Raw genomic sequence first — 22,764 nt, 5'->3', positions numbered from 1 at the left:
TACGGCCCCGGTTTCTGCATGCTTTCCCGCAGCATGCGTTCTCTCTGGGTGTCCGGGATCCTCAGGAGGGTGATGTCGCTCATGACGCCCTGCTTTGAATTAGGGAGGGGACTGTTAGTATTGGGACTGCTTTACAGCCACGCGGTGGAGGGAGAGGGGCAGCATACAGGGATCTTTCCCTGGGACAGCCGCGAGGGGGTGGGACAGGGGCAGAGTTGATGCTGTCCTGATTGCTGGCAGCAGAGACTGGCATTGCTTTCAATGTGAAAGGAGGCCAGTGCTACTGCTGGAGTTTTAAGCAGCCACAAGTCTGCGGCTTACCATTATTGCCCGCTCCAGAAGTTCAGGTCTCCAGCCACAGTTCTCTGAACACTCCAAGACCTCCGCAAGTCCACAGGCACTGAAGGCGACGGCCGAAAATTCGACCTTGTCCTGAGTGCGCATGTGAGAGGTTCAGTGCATGGTCTTGTTCACAGAGAAAGACTAGGTTCTTTGTATACAATTTCATTTATCTGTCTCAGGAATTCACTCCCTTTTTAAAATTCACACAGACACATCTGCGACTGTCTCCCAACCCAGCCTGTCAGCACACTCCCAGAGGCTAGCGCAGATTAGGCGGAGGAAGAAGAAGACGCGTGAAGACATGTTCACAGAACTAATGGGCTGCTCCCGAGCCCAGGCAGCCCAGCAGACACAGTGGAGGGAGAACTTGTCACAAATGCACCGAGCAGTCATGGAACGGGAGGAGAGGTGGCGTCAGGAGGACCAACAGGCTACTGAAAAGCTGCTTGGACTAATGAGGGAGCAAACGGACACGCTCCGGCGCCTTGTGGATGTTCTGCAAGACCGGAGGCAGGAGGACAGAGCCCCGCTGCAGTCTATCTGTAACCGCCCTCACCCGCCACCAAGTCCCACACCACCCTCACCCAAAGTCCAAAGAAGGAGGGGCGGCAAGGGCCGTTAAAACTTTCAATCAACCCCTGCAGACTGCTCTAGCAGTAGAAGGCTGACATTCCCCAAAATTTCATAAGTCCTTTCCTACCCACCTCACACAAGCCCCCGTCCAAGTTTCACCCCCCACGTTTCATGTCTGGTTCGCAATAAAATGTTTGTTTCTGTTCATTACTGTTTCAGTCAGGTTCTTTTGAGGGAGAGTCTGTCTGGAGGGGGGGAAGGGGCTTGGTAATTGGACAGGACAGTCACCTTTAGCAGGGTACAGAGGCGGTGTCAGGTCCAGCATCAGGACACATACACAGTGCAGTCACTGGTTACCCTGGTCAGTCTGGGAGGTGCTTTTCATGTTTTTGGGGGGGGGGGGTTGCTCTGTGACTTTGTGGCGGGGGAGGGCAGTTACAGATCTTATGCAGCGGTCCTTATCCTGGCTCACAGATCCACGCAGCAGGGGATCTGTAACCCTACCCCCCCTGCCAGAAAGTCACATAGCCGACACATACACACAGTCCCCCCCAGGAGTGCTGGCAGGCTCCATTGAAATAACCAGTCCACCAGTGCGGAGCCTGTCATTCCGGGAGTTTAGAAGTATCATTTGCATCAGAACACTAAACCCGCCCCCCGCCACAGTCTGCGTCCCCGGTTTAAAATATTCCCGCGAAAACAGCAATACAGACAACGGTGTTCATTAAAAAATCGAAATGATTTTATTTTTTGGGAAGGGGAAGGGGGTGAAGGTTGTATGTAACTGGAGAGGATAGTCAAAATGGACTGGGTAAAGAAACGGGGGCAGGTTCAGCTTTTCTGTCCACAAACTGAAAAGTCACTGGTTGCCCTGCTCACTCAGGAACCTAGCTTTCAAAGCCTCCCGGATGCACAGGGCGTCCCGCTGGGATCTTCTAATGGCCCGGCTGTCTGGCTGGACGTAATCAGCAGCCAGGCTATTTGCCTCTAGCTCCCACCCCGCCATAAAGGTCTCCCCCTTGCTCTCACACAGATTGTGGAGCACACAGCAAGCTGCAATAACGATGGGGATATTGGTTTCACTGAGATCACAGCGAGTGAGTAAGCTTCTCCATCTCCCTTTGAGACGGCCAAAAGCACACTCCACCACCATTCTGCACTTGCTCAGACGGTAGTTGAACAGTTCTTTTTCTGTGTCCAGGGCGCCAGTATAGGGCTTCATGAGCCAGGGCATTAGCGGGTAGGCTGGGTCCCCGAGGATGACTGTAGGCATCTCCACATCCCCAAGAGTTATTTTGTGGTCTGGGAAGTAAATACCTTCCTGCAGCCGTCTAAACAGACCAGAGTTCCTGAACACGCGAGCGTCATGAACCTTGCCCGGCCATCCGACGTAGATGTTTGTAAACCGTCCCCGATGGTCCACCAGTGCTTGCAGCACCATTGAAAAGTAGCCCTTTCTATTGATGTACTGGCTGGCCTGGTGGTCCGGTCCCAGGATAGGGATGTGAGTCCCATCTATAGCCCCACCGCAGTTTGGGAATCCCATCGCGGCAAAGCCATCTATGATGACCTGCGCGTTTCCCAGGGTCACTACCTTTGGGAGCAGTACCTTGACGATTGCCTTGGCTACTTGCATGACAACAACCCCCACGGTAGATTTGCCCACACCAAAGTGGTTCGCGACTGACCGGTAGCTGTCCGGCGTTGCAAGCTTCCAGAGGGCTATGGCCACTCGCTTCTGGACAGTGAGGGCTGCTCGCATGCGGGTGTCCTTGCGCTTCAGGGCAGGGGACAGCAACTCACAAAGTTCGAGGAAAGTCCCCTTCCGCATGCGAAAGTTTCGCAGCCACTGGGATTCATCCCAGACCTGAAGCACTATACGGTCCCACCAGTCCGTGCTTGTTTCCCGGGCCCAGAATCGCCGTTCCACGATATCCACATGACCCATTGCCACCGTGATGTCCTGGGCGCTGGGGCTCGTGGTTTCTGACAGCTCTGTGCCACTCTCCGACTTCAGGCTCTCACGGCGGTGCCGTAGCCTCCTCGCCCGATTTCTCTGCATCTGCCTCAGGGAAAGGTGTATGATAAGCTGCGAGGTGTTGAGAACGGCCACAAGTGCAGCGATGGTCGCAGCGTGATCCATGATCGCAGTGCTGTGGCGTCCGCGCTGTCACTGACCAGAAAAGTGCGCGAACTGATTTCCCGCCGGCGCTTTCATGGAGGGAGGGAGGGCGTTAGTGACGGACGGATGACGACAAATTTTTTTTACCCAGAAGGCATTGGCGGCTCGACCCAGAATTCCGATGGGCAGCGGGGACTGCGGGAACTGTGGGATAGCTGCCCACAGTGCACCGCTTCCAATATCGACGCTCGCCCCGTTAGTGTGGACTCACAAAGTCGAATTACTGTCCTTAGTGTGTCCTTAGTGTGGACACACACGTTCGACTTTGCAATATCGATTCCACATATTCGATTTAAGTAAAATCGAATTACCCTCGTAGTGTAGACATACCCTTAGAATAACAGAACTATTATACTTTGTCCTTGCATCACAGCACCTAAGATCATATAAAAGACTGTTCATGATTTGCCAACAAAGATGGAGATAGTCCATTGATATATATATATAGTGAATAAAATCTTTTTGGGGAAAAATCTTAAAATGTGCCATTTTCACTGTTTTCTACTGAGCTGAATGACTTATTACAATATATGCAACACAGATTTATTGTATTTCTTGTAGCAAGCTGGCTGTGATCATGTGTTGAATTCCAAGGCAAGGAGAGATAAGTGTGGAATCTGTGGTGGTGATAATTCTTCATGTAAGACTCTTGCAGGTACTTTCAACAGTGCTCATTATGGTATGTTTTTCTCTTATTTTACATTTAAGTTGTGTTTAAAGTACGATTTCAGTGTACGTTCTTTAGGGCCTCTGCCAACAGAAAATATCCATGACTTTGAGTCACAAAAGCTCTTTCAAGGATACAGAGACAAACACTGTGGTATGCTGACCTATTCAGGAAAAAGCCAGTTGCTGAGTAAAGTCAAAGCAAAAAAGAGGGGGAAATGGTGTGGTGAGGAGTTGCAGAGCTAGCTCTGGAAAAGAGCGCTTCCTGCCTCCTGCACTTTGTGATCAGTCTGTGCTGAAATTACACAGCCCATGGGGCTCCAGCATCTCCTGCTGGCCCCATGAGGAGAGAGAGGGATGAATCCTAGGTCTGAGCTCCTGGCTGATTTTCTTTCTTTTATTAAAATGACAAATATAGACCCATAAAATGCGATGCACTCTTTTATCCCAGATTACCAGAAGATGTATGTCCTCCTTCTGATCAATGGCAATTAGTGGGAAAACCTATCACATAGAGAATCTATTACTTCAGTTTCTTCATTAATACTATCTGTAGTTCTTACATCAATGTGTAGGAGGGTTTGAGAGACCAGTGTGTATATATAAATAGAAACTCTTGTCAAGCATAGCATACAGAACCATAGCTTCGTAGTAAGAGCATAGGACAGAGGGTCAGGAGACCATGGACATCAGTTGTCCAATGGCCCCTTTAGGTTGCTCCACTAGTTTAAAGGGGCAGCAAACTGGGTGGAGATGACCCTTGGCAAAAAGGCGAGATGCCTGGCCAATGTAGAGCTGCCAGAAAGGTTCTGTTCTGTCACCTTTCCCATTCTCCAGGGGACAAGGGGAAGGGGCAGGGTATGTCCAAAATGCTGCTGGACTTTGGCTATTTTTTGCCTGGCGGATGGTCTGTGCTCATCCCAGGGGATGAGGCAAAAATACCAGGAGGCATAAAGGTGGCACACAGACCTGTCTCCCCTCTCTCCCTTCTCCCACACGTATATACACACAATCCCCTCTTGTTTCTGTGCTGATGGATGATCGAAAGCACAGTAAGTGCCTGTTATTATTAAATCAGAAACGATATGAATTTGTAAATGTACATTTAAAATTGTAACAGTGAAAGGATGTAAGAGTTTGATAAAACTGTAAAGGAACTGTGGGCTTTTTTTTATCACCATTAATGATCATGTACTGTAGGGTTAGTACATGAATTGAATTAAGAATGTGTCTGATACCAATCTATTCATATTCTGATGAAAATGGCATTAATGCCACTGTCAGCAAGGCTGTGTTAGTATATCTGTTACCACCTTACATATTTTTGAGTCAGTTTGTTCTTTATTAAAAGCAAACATACTCAATCATAAAGCAACAGAGGGTTCTGAGGCACCTTTAAGACTAACAGAAGTATTGGGAGCATAAGCTTTCGTGGGTAAGAACCTCAAGAAATGAGGTTCTTACCCACGAAAGCTTATGCTCCCAATACTTCTGTTAGTCTTAAAGGTGCCACAGGACCCTCTGTTGCTTTTTACAGATTCAGACTAACACGGCTACCCCTCTGATACTTGATACTCAAGCATGGAACTTTCCATTTAAAAATAGGGTTTCTTTTTTAATAAAATTTCAAAATTAAATTATGTTAATTTAGTCATTTTTATTTTAAGTCTGGTCTTGAAAATTAGTAAATGATGTAAAATAATGAAGTTAGTAGCTTCAGGCACTTTTTTCTTTCTATGGTGGAAGTGAAAAAAAGGGTTTTTTGGCTGTTTTTTCATTTTCAACTGACAGGTTGCAGGACTTTGTATTTTGAGGAAATAACGCAATTAAGACCTAATCATTTCAGTTAGGAAAACAAATCTGTGCATAGGCCAGAAGGGCTAGGTCATGGCAGTTATTTCACTGCCATCCATAGGTGTGGTGCAGTGTCCTGTGCACAGGGTGTGTGCACTTTGAACAACCATTTAGGCTGCTATAGATTGTTTTCCCTGTGTTTACCCCACCCCCCTTCCATGAGCCTGTGTAAAAGGGCTTACTATAAATGAGAATAAGACCCATTATGCATTGTACCTCCCACTAGGCTTCTCTCAGCAACACAACATGGTATGATGTAGTCTTAGGCCAAATTCTACTACCCTTACTTATTTGACTAATCCTCTGACTTTGCTTGGCTTGCAGAGGGTGTTGGTCGAGGCAGAATTTGACATGGCAAGATTATAAAGCTTGTTTTGGGGAAAGAAAAATTGTGTTATTTTCTTCTATTTTACAATTAATCATAAAATTTAAATTGTGCTTTAATTATTAAGCCCCTAAATCATCATACACCCTATGTGAGTACACTAGGTTTTCCAGAAGTCTATATGTGTGGTGGCAAGTAGTGAGGCAACTACCTGCTGCCTGCATGATCAGAGGGAACAGTTCAGAGCTGTCACTAGCTCTGCCCACTGTTACTATGACATGGTTTGGCTCTGTAACAAAATGGGGGTGGAGTCACTCAAAATGGGCAGGGTTATGCAAATTAAGGCATGTCTACAGACCCTAAACCAGATAGTAGCACATATGCCACAGATATTGTAGCCTGCACTGCCCACACAGCTCTAACAGTTTGACAGCCATATTCAAGCAGGAATGCAACAGCCCTCACAGAATGTGATGTTCAGTTGACCCTTAGCATCTTCCCAGAAACAGAGAGATGACCCCCAGGATAGCACTAGCACATCTCCAGTCACACTGATGAGATAAGATGCTCTCTCAAGGCTGTATTATACAAGCAAATTGATTTTATCAGGGAGTTTGGTATGTGTAGGCCTCACCAGGTTATCACCAGCTTGTGCTGCAATACTCTCCCCCTTTGATATTCCCTGGGAGTAGTGCAGTAGTAGACACTCTCACTCCTTATGCACCAAGGGACCAATTTGAGATTTGGTTTATGCCACTGCAGGAGCAGCCTGTGTGATCACTCACTGGAGCAGTGCTCTGCGTGCCATGTAATGTTAAGTTATAATTTTGCCCTACATATTTAAATGTTAATAAAATAGTCATTAGCAATTCATTGCAACTAAATGCTAATGTACTGGCATCCTGGTTTGAGGAGACAGGTACCTTTAATTACTTATACTTGGTATTTTTAACTGTCTTTCTATTATTTTGCACTTATAACTGAAGTATCTGAGTACTTGACAAAGAATTGTCCCTTCCCCAACAAAAGTCAGTGATGTAATTTTCCAGTTACTTGTCTCATATCAGCATGCTACATGGCAATGTTTCTGTTATTTTTAAATTTCTTTCCTCCCAATTTTGTTTTCTCTCCTCTCTCCTCCAACTACCTCTTTCTCTTTCCTCTCCCCCTTTTTACCTTCTCTTTGGTGTGAATGATAGGGGGCTTTTTGGGTGTTTTTTCTTTACTACATATTGGAAAGATATATTGTGTAATTGACAGGCAGTGGACTACTGACTAAAGATGTGCAATTGTAACAGTTTGCAATTACAGTGCTGCCCCCAAGTGGTAGACATAATAAATCTGTGCTAACACTAAGCTGTTGGGGTTATACACATTGATTATTATGTGATTAATACAATACTGTACAATTAGTGGATAATGAAACTGAGGGGGAGAGTCTTGTAGTTATATTTTTAGCTTATTACCCATGGATGAGGGCTAGCCAGTTGAAGCTTAGTGCTAATAATAATCCTGAGGTAATGTTAGTGGATAGAGAAGCAATTGGAGGAGTTATCAAGAATTATATTAATTCTTCTGACTGATTGTGCTACTATTTGTTAAGCAGGTTCACAATATAGGGTTCTTAGATTCAGTGGTGCTCCTGGATGTTCAGGTAGCAGCTGTGAATAAGCATTTTTAACTGTACATGTGAGAAGAGTGTGGCTGTTTCTCTCAAATGTGGATCTGGCTATTTATTATTTTGTTACCTCAAAACTATGCTGCTACAATACCTATTACTGTATTTGGGACTAGCTGGAGTAATTGTAGAATGTGGTGACTCATTTATGAATTGCTTCTTGAAGGGAGCACATCAGACCCATGCTCTAATGAGTAGCCCAACTCACATCTGGAAGATTGCAGATCTAACATGACTAATTTATCTAATGTTTATAACTTACCTACCTGCCTGGCCTTCACACTGTACTGTCTGAGCACCTAGCAGTCATTAATGGATTTTCACCTCACAGCACTCCTTTAAAATAGGGAAGTATTATCTCTGTTTTACAGACAGAGGGCTGGGGCACAGGATAGATTAAGTGACTTGTCCAAGCTCTCACAGAAAGTTTGAAGCCAGGTCCTTCTGAGTCCCACTATAGTGTCCTAATCAGTAGACATGTATATGGAAAGGATTTTATTAATAGAGTCCACTAACATTATTGGTTATAGTACATGTCATTCAGTTTTCATAAAACCAGAAAAAATAATTTTCTTTTTTGATATGAAATCAATAAGTATTATAATAGTTCAGTTTGACTAGACTTTATATAGCTTAATTTCTGTGTTTTAAAAGAAGCTACCAGATTTTCCTTCCTGCAGAAAAATGAGTGGATTTAACAGCGGGCTGTCCCTCACTGGTTGTCAGAGTATGGGAAGAAAGCTGATTAAACAAATGTTCAGAAAATTAATTTTTACAAGTATATGGATGTTTGTGGTGTTTAGAAAGAACTAATTTATGTACAATTATATTCCAGGTTATAATATCATAGTAAAAATTCCCATGGGAGCAACAAACATTGACATTCGTCAGCACAGCTATTCAGGAAAACCAGAAGATGACAACTACCTTGGTAAAGGTTTCCAGTAAACAACAGCTGATAGATGGTTTGTGTGTACTTTCCCAAAGGTCTACTGCAGACATAAAATATAAGAAGTCTGACAAAGTCCTTAGAGCAATTGTGTAATTATAATTTATCATCACCTGGGTTGCCTGGTTCCCTCTGCAGAAGTTACACAAGTGTAATTTCATCTGGGGAAAAAAAAACAGGAACTTTAATGGGTTTTGGGGATTCAGAGATTCTCTGGCTGGAAGGGACCATTGTGATAATCTAGTCTGATCTGAATAACACAGGCCAAAGAACTTCCCCATAATAATTCCTAGATCATATCTTTTAGGAAAACAGTTTTGATTTAAAAATTGTTGGTGAAGGAGAATCCACCATGACCATCGGTAAATTGTTCCTGTGGTTAAATACTCATTCTTCATGTAGGTACTTATACACTGTAATCAAATCACCCATTAACATTTTCTTTGTTAAGCTAAATAGTTTGAGCTCCGTGAGTCTATCACTGTAAGACAAGCTTTCTAATCCTTTGGTCATTCTTGTGGCTCTTCTCTGAACCCTCTCCAATTTATCAACTTTCTTCTTGAATTGTGGACCCCAGAACTAGATACAGTATCCCAGCACTAGTTGTACCAGTACCAAATAGAGGTAAAATAACCTCTCTACTCCTGCTTGAGATTCTCCTGTTTATGTATCCCAGGATTGCATTAGCTCTTTTGACTACAGCTTCGCACTGGGAGCTCACGTTCAGCTAATTATCCACTATGACCTCCAAATCTTTTTTCAGAGTCACTGCTTTTCAGGAGAAAGTCGTTCATCCTATAAGTATAGCCTACATACCTTACTCCTAGGTGTATGCATTTGCAGTTAGACATATTAAAATGCATATTGTTTGCTTGCATCCAGTTTACCAAGTGATCCAATTTGCTGTGAATCAGTGACCTGTCCTCTTCATTATTTAACATTCCCCCAATTTATGTGTCATCTACAGACTTTATCAGTCATTATTTTATGTTTTCGTCCAGGTCATTGGTAAAAATGTTAAATAGTGTAGGGCCAAGAACAGATCCCTGTGGGACCCACTGGAACAAACCTGCTCAATGACGAATCCCTGTTTATACTTACATTTTGAGACCTACCAGTTAGACAGTTTTTAATTAATTTAATGTGTGCCATGTTAATTTTATATTCTGTTTTTTTAATCAAAATGTTGTTTGGTACCAAGTCAAATGTCGTACAGAAGTCTAAGTATATTACCTTTATTAACATTGTTACCTTTATCAGCCAAACTTGTAATCTCATTTAATAAAAAGATATCAGGTTAGTTTGACAGGATCTCTTTTCCATAAACTCATGTTGATTTGCATCAATTACATTACCCTCCTATAATTCTTTATTAAATGAGTCCCATTTCAGCTGCTCAATTATCTTGCCCAGGATTGACATTAAACTGACAGTCTTTAATTAGCCTGGTCCTCCTGTTTACCCTAGTTTAAATTTGGCAAAACATTAGCTTTCTTCCAGTCTTTTTGAACTTCTCCAGTGCTCCGAGACTTATTGAGAATCAACATTAATGGTCCAGTGAATTCCTCAGCCAGCTCTTTTAAAAGTCTTGGATACAAGTTAACTGGACCTGCTGATTTAAAAATGTCTAACTTTAGTAGCTTCTGTTTGACATCCTCCAGAGATACCATTTGAATGGAAAGAGTGTTGTTATCACCATATAATGAGACTACATCATCTGTTTTTACCACAAATACAGAACAGCAATATTTAATAAACACTTCCCCCTTTTATGCATTATTATTATTGATAATTCTACCATTTCCATCTACTAGTGGACAATATCATTGTCAGGATGCTTTTGGTTCCTAATATATTTAAAGAACTGCTTATTGTCCTTAACTCTGCTGGCCACAGAGTTCTCCTTGTGTCCCTTTGCTCCCTTATCAGTTTTCCACAATTCCTAATTCCTGATTTATGTTTAATTACTATTAACTTCCTCTTTCTTCCATTGGTAATATATATATATATATATTGAATTTTTTGTAGCTGCCTGCACTTCCCCTCTAAACCACATCAATTTTTTATCTAGTACAACCTACTATCTCAATTGTGAGACTGTGACTTTTTGGGCATCTAGTAAAGTGTTCTTAAATTATTTCCAATTATCATTCAAATTTTTCTTATTAAATTTTTTCTCACAACTGCTTTGGCTCATCATTGTTTTCAGCTTTGTGAAATTGGCCTTATTATTATTATGCTGGCACATTATAAATGTGATCAAGTAATGATCACTTGTACCTGTGTTACCATTAATTTTTAGTTCTGTGATCTTTATCTGTTGGGACAAGGTTGAATAGAGAATCCCCTGCATTGGCTGCAGCGCTTTTTTAATTAGGAAAATTGTCACCTATGACGGTTAGAAATTTCAGGGATGTTTTTGTACTGGCAGCATGAGACTTCCAGAATATGTCACTCAAATTGAAGTCCCCTGTGATCACACAGTTATTTTCCCTACACATTACAGGTAGGTGCATAAGGAGGCAGTGATCCTGTTCCCTAGTGTGATTTGGTAGTCTGTTTCTTATTCTTAATGTGTGTTTATGTGTTTATTTGTCAGAAAAAGGCAGCAAGAATGGATGGTGTGTTTACAAAGTTTTTATCAGTATGAATTTGTGGTGGTCATGTTATTTATAAGTGAACTAAGAATTAGAGCAAGTACTGGGATTTTTTAAATGCATATTTGTTGAAAACATGCCATTTATTTATAAGATGAGATCTCTGTTATATCTGAAGTATATAGTTTATTTATTTTGATGTAAAGTGGAAGAACGAGATTTGGACAGAGTAGAATTGTTGCTGAAAACATTTATTTTCAGTTGTGTTATGACATTTTGCAGTTAAATGTTTCATTAATTTTAGAGAGACAAGGTAGCTGAGGTAATATCTTTTATTGGACCAACTTCTGTTGGTGAAAGAGACAAGCTTTCGAGCTTACACAGAGCTCTTTGTCAGAATGTTAAACATGCACAGAGAACACGCTCAGATGGTTACCTATACATACATTATACATATATTCTATCCATGGATGAAAAATACTAGGAGAAAAGAGGCTTTTAGAAAACTATGCTTATCTTACAATATTAAAATTGATCATGTAATGCCAGAATGCACATTTCAGTCTTGCCAATGAAGGCCTAGGAGTTACCCAATTTTAACCATATTACTAAATAGAACTATAGCCCTGTAGAATACAAGACTGTAGAACAATTCAGAATACAAACTGTTCCCAGGTATACTGGCAGGACCAAAACATTTTAAAAATATTTCTGGTATTACTACCCTGTAGTACTGAGGTCCCCCAACACAGTAAATTTTAATGATGTAGATAGTACCTACGGCACCTGAATAGAAGTATGTTACTAATGGTATCACATCTTACTGATGTTTTCAAAACTGTTTGTCATAAATAAAAAAAATACCAATTATCATAATGAATAACTAAATGCAAACAAAATATCAAATTTGTATTGTTTATTATACCTTTTAATTGGGATAGATGTTTATTCCCAAATTTTTACTTTTAGCATTATCTGATACTCATGGGAATTTTATCCTGAACGGAAATTTTGTTGTAAGCATGTCTAAAAAAGAAATTGGTATACAAGGAGCCATTTTTGAGTACAATGGTTCAAACAACACTGTAGAGCGAATTAACAGCACCCATCGACTAGAAGAAGAGCTAATTTTGCAGGTGAATTTTCAATGTTTTAATAAGTTTGTAAAGTTAATAAGTGTTTATAGTTTTATAGTCATGGGTCAATTCATTGAAATAAAGTATTATTTTTATATCTTTAAAGGTATTATGTGTAGGGAATTTATACAATCCTGATGTGCGTTATTCATTCAGTATTCCTATAGAAGAGAGAAGTGATCTGTTTCTCTGGGATCCATATGGTCCCTGGCAAGAGTGCAGCAAAATGTGCCAAGGTATTGTGAATTCTTTTTGAAATCAGAATTCTGTTTATGATGTTATTTCATATTATTACATGTAAATTCAGAAGTATTTAACATCATGTCACATCATGCAACTCAACCTGTGTATGCCCAAACGTGGTACGCAATTTGGGATAAAGTCCTGAAAATGAGGTACACCAATAAATGCAGGAAACTTCAAATGGTGAGGGATTCATTTCCTTGGTGTAAATAGAGTTCTGTATCTTCTATTCTGGATTCTCTATTTCTAATGTAAATAATTTTCAACTGTAAAAGTGTGAAATTTGCATGAAATTATAGGTAATTTAAATTTAGAGATTAAAATGAGTGATCTTGAAATTAAGGTACACTTAAGATATGTGTCATCCAGAAAAGTGTGACAACATGGATTGGGTTCATCAAAGGATTAATTAGTTCTATTTAGTTTAAAATTTTATATAGAGAGAAAAGTATTATTATTTTATTTTATTTTTATTTTATTTGTACATTTTCACAATAATTCTAGCAGTAATAATTGAATTTCTATATTTACGGAAGCAGTTTCACTCAAAAAAATGGTTACATTATATAATCTCATAAAAGACTAGCCACTTGCCTACAAGAATCTGATTGATACGGCTAGTGCTCTTGCTTGACATGAACTAAGCCAGAGCGCCAACAAAAGGAGCCATCTGTATGTTTTCTAAACCTTAGCTGAATCTCCTAAAGAGTCAGAGAAAGCTCAGTAAAATTTTTCAGTTAAAGAAACCTATCATAGTGGATTAAGCTTCATATCCAAGCTTGTTATGAATAACCAGGAAGCTCAGACAATAGACATTGCAGAGGATAACAAAAAGCTATGTCTCATCTGCATATGGATGGCATTTGAGTCCTTGATGTCTCACTGCTGTGTGTAATGTTGCATCGAACTAAAGAGAGAATTGATCCCTTTGGGTATGTCTACACTACAAAGAAAAACCCGTGTCAATGAGTCTCAGAGGCCAGGTCAGACTGCGGCTCAGGCTGTGGAGCTAAAAATAGCAGTGTAGATGTTCTTGCTTAGGCTGGATCCCAGGCTCTGTGACTCCGGGTATGTCTACACTACGCAATCACGTCGATTTTATAGAAGTCGATTTTTAGAAATCGATTTTATACAGTTGATTGTGTATGTCCCCACAAAGCGCATTATGTCGGCGGAGTGCGTCCTCACTACCGTGGCTAGCATCCACTCACAGAGTGGTGCATTATGGGAAGCTATCCCACAGTTCCTGCAGTCTCCGCTGCCCATTGGAATTATGGGTTAAGCTCCCAATGCCTGATGGGGCAAAAACATTGTCGCAGGTGGTTTGGGGTACATGTCGTCACTCTCCCCTCCCTTCCTCCCTCCCTCTGTGAAAGCAACTGCAGACAATCATTTTGCACCTTTTTGCCTGGGTTACCCATGCAGACACTATAGCACAGCAAGCGTGGAGCCCGCTCAGCTCACCGCTGCTGTTGTGAGCATTGTAAACACCTCACGCATTATCCTGGAGTATGTGCAGAACCTGGCTAGGAGACGCCAGCACAAGGACGATTGTGAAGAGGACATGGACACAGACATTCCTGATAGCATGGGATGTGGCAATTGGGACATCCTGGCAGCAGTGGGGCAGGTTGGTACAGCGGAACGCTGATTCTGGGCCCGGCAAACAAGTACAGACTGGTGGGACCGCATAGTGTTGCAGGTCTGGGATGATTCCCAGTGCCTGCGAAACTTTCGCATGTGTAAGGCCACGTTCCCGGAACGCTGTGAGTTGCTTTCCCCCACCCTGAAGCACAGGAATACCAAGATGAGAGCTGCCCTGACAGCTGAGAAGCAAGTGGCGATAGCACTGTGGAAGCTTGCAACACCTGTCAGTCGGGAATCAATTTGGAGTGGGCAAATCTACTGTGGGGACTGCTGTGATCCAAGTAGTCAATGCAATCACTGACGTTCTGTTATCAAGGGTAGTGACTCTGGGAAATGTGCAGGTCATAGTGGATGGCATTGCTGCAATGGGTTTCCCTAACTGTGGTGAGGCGATAGACGTAATGCATATCCCTATCTTGGCACCGGACCACCTTGCCAACTAGTACATAAACCACAAGGGGTACTTCTCAATGGTGCTGCAAGCACTGGTGGATCACAAGGGACGTTTCACTGACATCAACGTGGGATGGCCGGGAAAGGTGCATGACGCTCGCATCTTTAGGAACTCCGGGCTGTTTGAGCAGCTGCAAGAAGGGATTTACTTCCCAGACCAGAAAAGTACTGTTGGGGATGTTGAAATACCAATAGTTATCCTTGTAGACCCAGCCTACCCCTTGCTCCCATTGCTTATGAAGCCATACACAGGCAGCCTGGACAGTAGTAAGGAGCAGTTCAACTATAGACTGAGCAAGTGCAGAATGGTGGTAGAATGTGCCTTTGGATGTTTAAAAGCTCGCTGGCGCTGTTTGCTGATTAGGTTAGACCTCAGCACAACCAATATTTCCATTGTTATTACTGCTTGCTGTGTGCTCCATAATATCTGAGAGAGTAAGGGGGAGACGTTTATGGCAGGGTGGGAGGTTGAGGCAAATCGCCTGGCTGCCAATTTTGAACAGCCAGACACCAGGGCGATTAGAAGAGCACAGGTAGGTGCGCTGCGCATCAGAGAGGCTTTGAAAACCAGTTTCATGACTAGCCAGGCTACAGTGTGACAGTTGTGTGTGTTTCTCCTTGATGCAAACCCGCCCCCTTTGTTGATTTTTAACTCCCTGTAAGCCAACCACCCTCCCCGCTTTGATCACAGCTGGCAAAGGAAATAAAGTCACTATTGTTTTGAAACCATGCATTCTTTCTTTATTAATTAAAAAAAAGTGAGATAACTGATAAGGTATCCCGGGTGGGGTAGGGTGGGGTGGGGGAGGAGGGAAGGACAAGGCCACATTGCTTATTGTAGCCACACTACAAATCAAAACTGTTTGAACGACAGCCTTCTGTTGCTTGGGCCATCCTGTGGAGTGAAGTGGCTGGGTACCCGGAGCCTCCCCCCCCCCCCGCGTTCTTGGGCGTTTGGGTGAGGAGGTTATGGAACTTGGGGAGGAGGGCAGGCGGTTGTACAGTGGATGCAGCGGCGGTCTGTGCTCTTGTTGGCTTTCCTGCAGCTCCACCAGATGCCTGAGCATGTCCGTTTGCTCCCCCATTAGCCTCAGCATTGCATCCTGCCTCTTCTCATCGCGGTCACTTAATGCTTTCCTGGACTCTGCCACTGAATGCCTCCATGCATTCAGCTGTGCCCTATCAGTGCAGGAGGACTGCATGAGCTTGGAAAACATGTCATCACGAGTGCGTTTTTTTCGCCTTCTGATCTGCGATAACCTCAGGGACGGAGATGATAGGGGGAGCATAGAAACATTTGCACCTGCGGGGGGATAAAAAGGGAGAGTAAAATTTAAGATGATACATTTGTGAGAACAAAAGGGAGACTCTTTCACAGTGAATCAAACAATTCACAGCAGACAGCACATGTGCTTTAGGTACAAGGTCGCATTTGCCTTTTATATTGAGCGCCTGCCAGTATGGTGACACATCACACACGGCTGGACAACAGAATTCGTTTTCCAGGCAGCCATGGTAAGCCAAAGGGTACGCGGGTTTGGCTTCTAACGCCTTGATAACATGTGGGAATGTTTTCAAACTGCAGTGCCCTCCTTTCACATAGCAAGCAATGCCGGTTGGGTTTGCCATTTAAAAGGAGGGGCTGTGGTTTTCGGGTGGATGTGCAGCACACACCTCCCCCCAGCCGTCCGCGCGGCTATTTGAGATGATCCCTTCACCTCTCCCCCTGCCGCGTGGCTATTCTCAGGGATGATCCCTTTTAGCCAAGTGCAAACAGTCCAGCATAAACAGGGTCCTTTTACTGTTCCCTTACAAAAATTCCCCTATTTCAACCAGGTGACCATGAATGATATCACTCCCTGAGGCCAACACAGAAAGATATAGACCGAATGTTGTTTGAATGTGACCAAAACCCAGGACCATTCGCTGCCATGCTTTGCTGCAGTGATTCCAGACTACTTGCTACTGGCTTGGCGTGGTAAAGTGTCCTACCGTGGAGGATGAAATAAGGCAGCCTTCCCCAGAAACCTTCTGCAAAGGCTTTCAGAGTACCTCTAGGAGATCTTCATGGAGATGTCCCTGGAGGATTCCCGCTCCATTGCCAGACACGTTAACAGACTTTTCCAGTAGCTGTACTGGCCACAAATGCATCCCAAGTCTTCAGGGCAAATCAAACATTAAACACTATTGCTTTTAAATTCTGAACTGTAGTTACAAATGTGCACTCACCATAGGGGCCTTCTCCGCCTTCAGGGTCATGGATCCCGCCTTGGGAGGGTATTGGCTCCAGGGTGATGAAAAGGTCCTGGCTACCGGGGAGAACGGATTCACCACTTGCCTGCTGAGCATTCTCCTCCTCCTCTTCCTCATCCACAAAATCCTCCTCCGTGTTGCGTGAGACTCCCCCCCCCTTACAGGTGTCCATGGACAGTGGTGGGATAGTGGTAGGTTCCCCCCCTAGAATGCCATGCAGCTGATCATTGAAGCGGCATGTATGAGGCTCTGACCCAGAGCGACCGTTTGCCTCATTTGTCTTTCGGTAGGCTTGCCTGAGCTCCTTGACTTTCACGTGTCACTGCTGTGTATCCCTGTTGTACCCTCTGTCCATCATGCCCTGTGCAATTTTGGCATATATATTAGCATTTCTTCTTTGTGATCGGAGTTCTGCCTGCACAGATTCTTCTCCCCATACAGCAATCAGATCCAGTGTCTCCCGTTCGCTCCATGCTGGAGCTCGTTTGTGATTCTGTGGGGACTGCATGGTCACCTGTGCTGCTGAGCTCGCCACGCTGACCAAACAGGAAATGAAATTCAAAAGTTCCCGGGGCTTTTCCTGTGTACCTGGCTAGTACATTGGAGTTGGAGTTGAAAAGTGCTGTCCAGAGCGGTCACATTGGAGCACTCTGGGATAGCTTCTGGAGGCCATTAACGCTGATTTGCATCCGCACTATCCCAAAATCGACCCAGCAAGGTTGATTTTAGCGCTACTCCCCTCGCCGGGGAGGAGTACAGAAATCGATTTTAAGAGCCCTTTAGGTCGACGGAACGGGATTGCTTGTGTAGATGCATTCATTATAAAATCGACCTAACACGGCTAATCTGACCTAACCCTGTAGTGTAGACCAGGGCTGCGTGTCAGAATCCAGGCTCTTCACCTAAGCAGGAATGTATACATTGCTATTTTTAACCCCACAGTTAAGCACGAGTCTGAGTCAATTGACCGGGCTGTGAGACTCATCACTGTGGGTTTTAATTTGTGGTGTAGATGTATATCCTGGCTAAGGCTATGAGTTAGTCATAAGTATTTTTAGTAAAAGTCACGGATAGGTCATGGGCAATAAACAAAAATTCATGGCCCATGACCTGTCCATGACTTGTACTATAAATACCTCTGACTGAATCTTAGCTGGGGGGGCCACTGCTTGGCCCCCCCCCCCCGGGCCAGCGGCACCAGCTGCCGGGCATGCCCCGACGCCCTATAGCTGCTCCCGCCGTGACTTCCTCCACCTCCATGACAGACACAGAGCCCTAATCATGGCAATCTACAGGTGCAGAGGAAGTTTCTCATTGCTTCCCTTTGGGTGATTCCCTCCAGGAATTCCATTCTCCTAGACTCCTACTTCCTCTTTTAGGCGGGACGGCAGGTTCACATGATTGATCATACTGAATGCTGTAGAGATTCAGGAGTATGAGATTGGATGTCTGCCTTCCATCTGTTGACATCAAGAGATAATCCATCAGTGCCATTAATGCTGTTTCTGTTTCATGTCCTGGCCTGTATCCAGATTATGCTAGATCTAGAGTGGAAATTTTGATGTGGCGTGGTAGTTAGTCAGTTCAGATATACCGCCAGGTGGATTTCTTCATTATTGGTAGAACTGTTGCATGTCTGAAAGAGGAAGGGACATTGGTCTTTTCAGTCAGGAGGGATATCGCTTGTGACTCTTTTTCACCAACCAGGAAGGGCCTGGATTAGACTCACAGGTTTTTGGTTGAGTCGCCTTCAGAATGTTCTGTAGTTGTGGAGTGAATGGGCTGAATTTAAGGAGCAAAAGTGCTATTTACTGTCTGGTAAAGGGATATTAGCTACATGAAGCCTAAGAGACTTCCTGAATGTGTGTGATCTTTTCGTGAAGTGTTTGGTGCTAAGTTCTGCTTTGGACTGTAGGTCGGAGTCTCAAACTCAATTTACATTAGGGCCAGTGCCAGTCCTCAAATCCTCCCAGCAGGCCAATAATGTCACTGAAGATGGTGTTCAGAAAAGAAAATGTTTGAATTGTATTTTTTATTTAGAATTTCTTAGAAATAATAAAACTGTCATACAACTTTATACAATTCTTCGCCTGCCAGGGAGTTTTTAGTGTTTGCCAGACACCTGGCAACGCTTCAGTTCTGTCAGTTTGTTGTTGATTTGCCTCAGTGACTGAGCAGTTGAAACCTTCAGGATTGCAGCAAGGTGTGCATTAGATAGTTGTGTTCGGTATTTTGACTTGTTTATATTCATTGTGGAAAAAGTGATGCTGCCTCCATGGCTGACTCTGCCCGGCAACTAATGATGCTGTCTCCATGGCTGACTCTGTCCAGTGACTAATGATGGTATCTATGTCCCTCTCCCCCAGCCAATGGGAGCTGCGGGGGAGGGGCAGCGCCTGCAGCAGACATTGGGTAGCGTGTCTGCATGCGTCTCTCTTCCATGGGCCACAGTGGGGAGGCTCTCGGGCCACAGATGGCCCGTGGGCTGGGACTTTGTGACCCCGGCTGTAGGTGGTCAGAATTGATGGTGCTGTTTACCACCTTAAATACCTCATCTGGGTGAGATTTGACAGCTTCTGCAGAGGTAGAAAGAAAAGTTCTCTTGGCCTTTTGGCAATTTGGGGGCCAGAGTGTTGATAGCTGTCATCATGCTATAATTATCATACCTCTCCAGATTGTCAACTCTTTGCCTGTAGGTGGAGTACTGTGTTTTTTAACATGCTTTGGAATTTGATAGGGTTGATCAGCCAGGATTGTGGGTATTTCTAGTTGCCTGGAAGTGAGCATTGCTCTGGCCACTCCGTTAATCAGGTGATGCTGACACAGTAGCTGGATTGTGTTGTCCTCTACATCAACATAAGAACTGATAGGGAATTTTTTTGACTAAGCATTTTTGTCAGAAAATGCAGATTTGTCAAAACCTAAGCTTCTTATGGAACTGTGGCTGTTTCAATGAAACTGTCTTTGGGAAGGCTTCTCAGGTCCAGGCTGGAATTTTTGGTCAAAAGGAGAGAGTGAGCAACCCCAGATAGGTACCTGGGAACCAGCTTCAGGTCCCTGTTGTGCCTGATTTAGAGCAGGGTTTTGAAGCTGGGTCTCCCATATCTCAGGTGAGTTCCCTAACCTCTGGAGTATTGGCTATTCTGGGCTAAGGGGATGGATCTCTCTCTCTCTCTCTCTCTCTCTCTCTCTCTCTCTGAAGTTGTTCCCTTTTTATTGTGAAAAAATTCAGGTTCTGATGAGAAACAAAAATAAATTCTGAAACTTCAAATTTTCTCACAAAATGGAATTCTTGTTTGTTGGTCAACATCTTTTGAACACCAGCTTCAGGGTGTGACCAGATGTGTAGGCTGGACCAGAGATGACTTGTGAGACTCCTAGGGAGTAGGGTGACTAGACAGCAAGCGTGAAAAATCGGGACGGGGGTGGGAGCCAATATAAGAAAAAGACCCAAAAATTGGGACTGTCCCTATAAAATTGAAACATCTGGTCACCCTACTGGGGAGGCAAGTAGAGAGAGATGAGTTTTTTGTCTCATGTATGTTGGCTTTCCTATTCTGTATAATTATTTTGAGAAACACAACTGAATATTTTATTACAGAAAATATGTAGCTTATTTTAAAATAAACAAAAATGGCAATAAATGATCAAAACCACTTTTTTCTTAGCTCTTTAAACTTTTCCAAATGTTTTGTTCAAGGTCTTCGTAAAAGAAAAGTTACATGCATACGTAAGAGTGATCACTTGGTAGTGTCTGACCAAAGATGTGAAAATATACCTCCTCTACCAGCAGTCTCTGAAAAGTGCAATACAGAGTGTGAATTAAGGTAAAAAGATGTTTTTATGAAAAGACTCTTTTAAGACTTAACTATTTTGTAGCTGTAGATCTAAACAAAGTATTATACACAGGTGAGCTTCCAGCTTTTTAAAAAAAAGAAAACGAGTTGAGTGCATGGAGTCACACTCTGGATTTACACCTGTGAAACTAGGAGAAGAATTATTGTATTTATTTTGGTTCTTAGTTGAGGGGGGTGAATTTCACCTCCCCAGCATCTTTACTGAATTTCAGCAAGAATTATACTCTCACTAGGAACTCCTTTGGGGCCCAGTCTTCTATTGCTGGTGCACCAGGAATGCCCAGGTTGCAGTATTCAAACGATGCAGGATTAGAATCACTCATTGAGATTTTCAAAATCACCCAAGGGATTTAGACACAAGTTCTGTTAATTTAAAAAACTGTGTAGAAGTCTTTCAGGGTATGTCTATGCAGCATTTTGGAGCAAGCAGGAGTGAGCCTCCCAGTCTGGGTCAATAGACTTGTGCTAGCAGGGCTCGTGCTAGTGTTCTGAAAATAACTGTATAGAGAGCACTTTGACGTTGTGGCTTTGGCTGGAGTTCGAGCTCGGACGCCCATCCTTCTCCCTAGGCTTCAGCGCCTGAGCTCCAACCCGAGCCGCAATGTGTAAAGCGCTGTCTGTGCAGCTATTTTTAGAGCACTTGTACAAGCTCTGCTAGCCGGAGTCTGTCAAACTGGGCTGGGAGACTCACTCCCACTCGCTCCAAAATGCTGTGTAGACAAACCCTCAGTTTATATGTGTTTAAATCCCCATGACAGTTTTGAAAATTTTAATCCTTATGTTTACTTTCAATTTATTTAATCTATTGCCTAAAATCGATTTTATACTGCATTTCTCACTATAGTATCTAAGTGTTTAATGCATTTATATTGTATTTTTTAAAATATATTTAGTTTTATATAACAGTTTATACTTGTAGGTGGCATAATATTGGCAAAAGTGAGTGCACATCACGGTGTGGCCCAGGGTATCGGTCTTTAGACATCCACTGCATGAAGTACTCTGTTTCAAAAGGACTGAGTGTTCCAGTGGATGATAAATACTGCGCTGATCAGCAGAAACCACCAATCAGAGAACCCTGTCATGGTGACTGTCTGTTAACAAGCTGGCACTACACAGAATGGTCAGAGGTACAAATTCAAACCCTTGTGATTGTATGATTGCAGTTCTTCTGATTAGTGCTCATACTAGATTTTGTTTTTTTTCTGGTAGTAATTTGCTCTGATTTTCTCCATTTAAATAACTGAAAGAAAAATTCCTTTGGAAAATCTGAGTTGTTATAGGGGAGTTGGTAGCAAACCCTATATTTAGGTTTCCTAACACTTTCTGTTATAAAAGATTATTGAAACTTTTTTTATACAAGCTCTAACACCTCAATTGTTTGATGCTGGCCTTTGAAATTCAGCAGAGAAGAGGGTTTTCTTTGTCCCAGTTACATTTCCATTCTGGTTTAGTTGAGTTATAAATGGTTTTAAAATAGCCATTTTGCTTCTCTTGCTTTCATTCTTCAGGAAAATGTTGGCAGGATGCCAAATCACTGAACACGACCACATCATCAAAGCACCAGCACAAACTACGTTGGGAACAACTGGGAGCTGTCAGAGCAGCTGTAGTGCTAGAGTCTTCCTAATCCATACCCCCATGAACGTATTACATAGCCCCAGCATCAGATCCTCCTCTATGCAGGCATTACAAAGGGCAAGAGCTCCTCCAGCTCCCAATGCAGGTGGGAGTGGGATTGGGGAAAGAGTTGGGCTGATCTTCATCTGTAACCCCTCTGGACCCAGCACATGGCTTCAGAAACCCATCCTCCCCATCCCCTAGGGCAATTGCTGCTCACTTCCTCTGGAGAGAGAGCCGAGAGAGAGCCAGACCAGGCCAGCCTCCCCTGAGAACTCCCTAGACCTACCCTGGGCTAGGCTCCTCCAATAACTCCTTTAGTATGAATGATACCTTAACATTATGACAAGTATCAGAGGGGTAGCTGTGTTAGTCTGAATCTGTAAAAA

The 22,764-nt window shown here is 43.3% G+C and overlaps 1 protein-coding gene across 1 annotated transcript in view; it reads left to right on the top strand.

The window, feature by feature from the left end:
* Positions 1–22,764, top strand: part of ADAMTS20 (ADAM metallopeptidase with thrombospondin type 1 motif 20) — a 199,093-nt gene that overhangs the window by 93,704 nt on the left and 82,625 nt on the right. Inside the window, exons 15-20 of the mRNA XM_026648760.1 lie at positions 3,659–3,776; positions 8,456–8,551; positions 12,136–12,302; positions 12,409–12,538; positions 20,599–20,725; positions 21,675–21,885. Coding sequence (XP_026504545.1) covers positions 3,659–3,776; positions 8,456–8,551; positions 12,136–12,302; positions 12,409–12,538; positions 20,599–20,725; positions 21,675–21,885 — 849 coding nt within the window. The remainder of the gene's footprint in view (positions 1–3,658; positions 3,777–8,455; positions 8,552–12,135; positions 12,303–12,408; positions 12,539–20,598; positions 20,726–21,674; positions 21,886–22,764) is intronic.

This window comes from Terrapene carolina, unplaced genomic scaffold, assembly GCF_002925995.2.
Source record: "Terrapene carolina triunguis isolate 2854851 unplaced genomic scaffold, T_m_triunguis-2.0 Scaffold68, whole genome shotgun sequence".
NCBI lineage: Eukaryota > Metazoa > Chordata > Testudines > Emydidae > Terrapene > Terrapene triunguis.
Note: the sequence above shows the minus strand (reverse complement) of the source record. Positions and strands in the feature narration are given on the sequence as shown.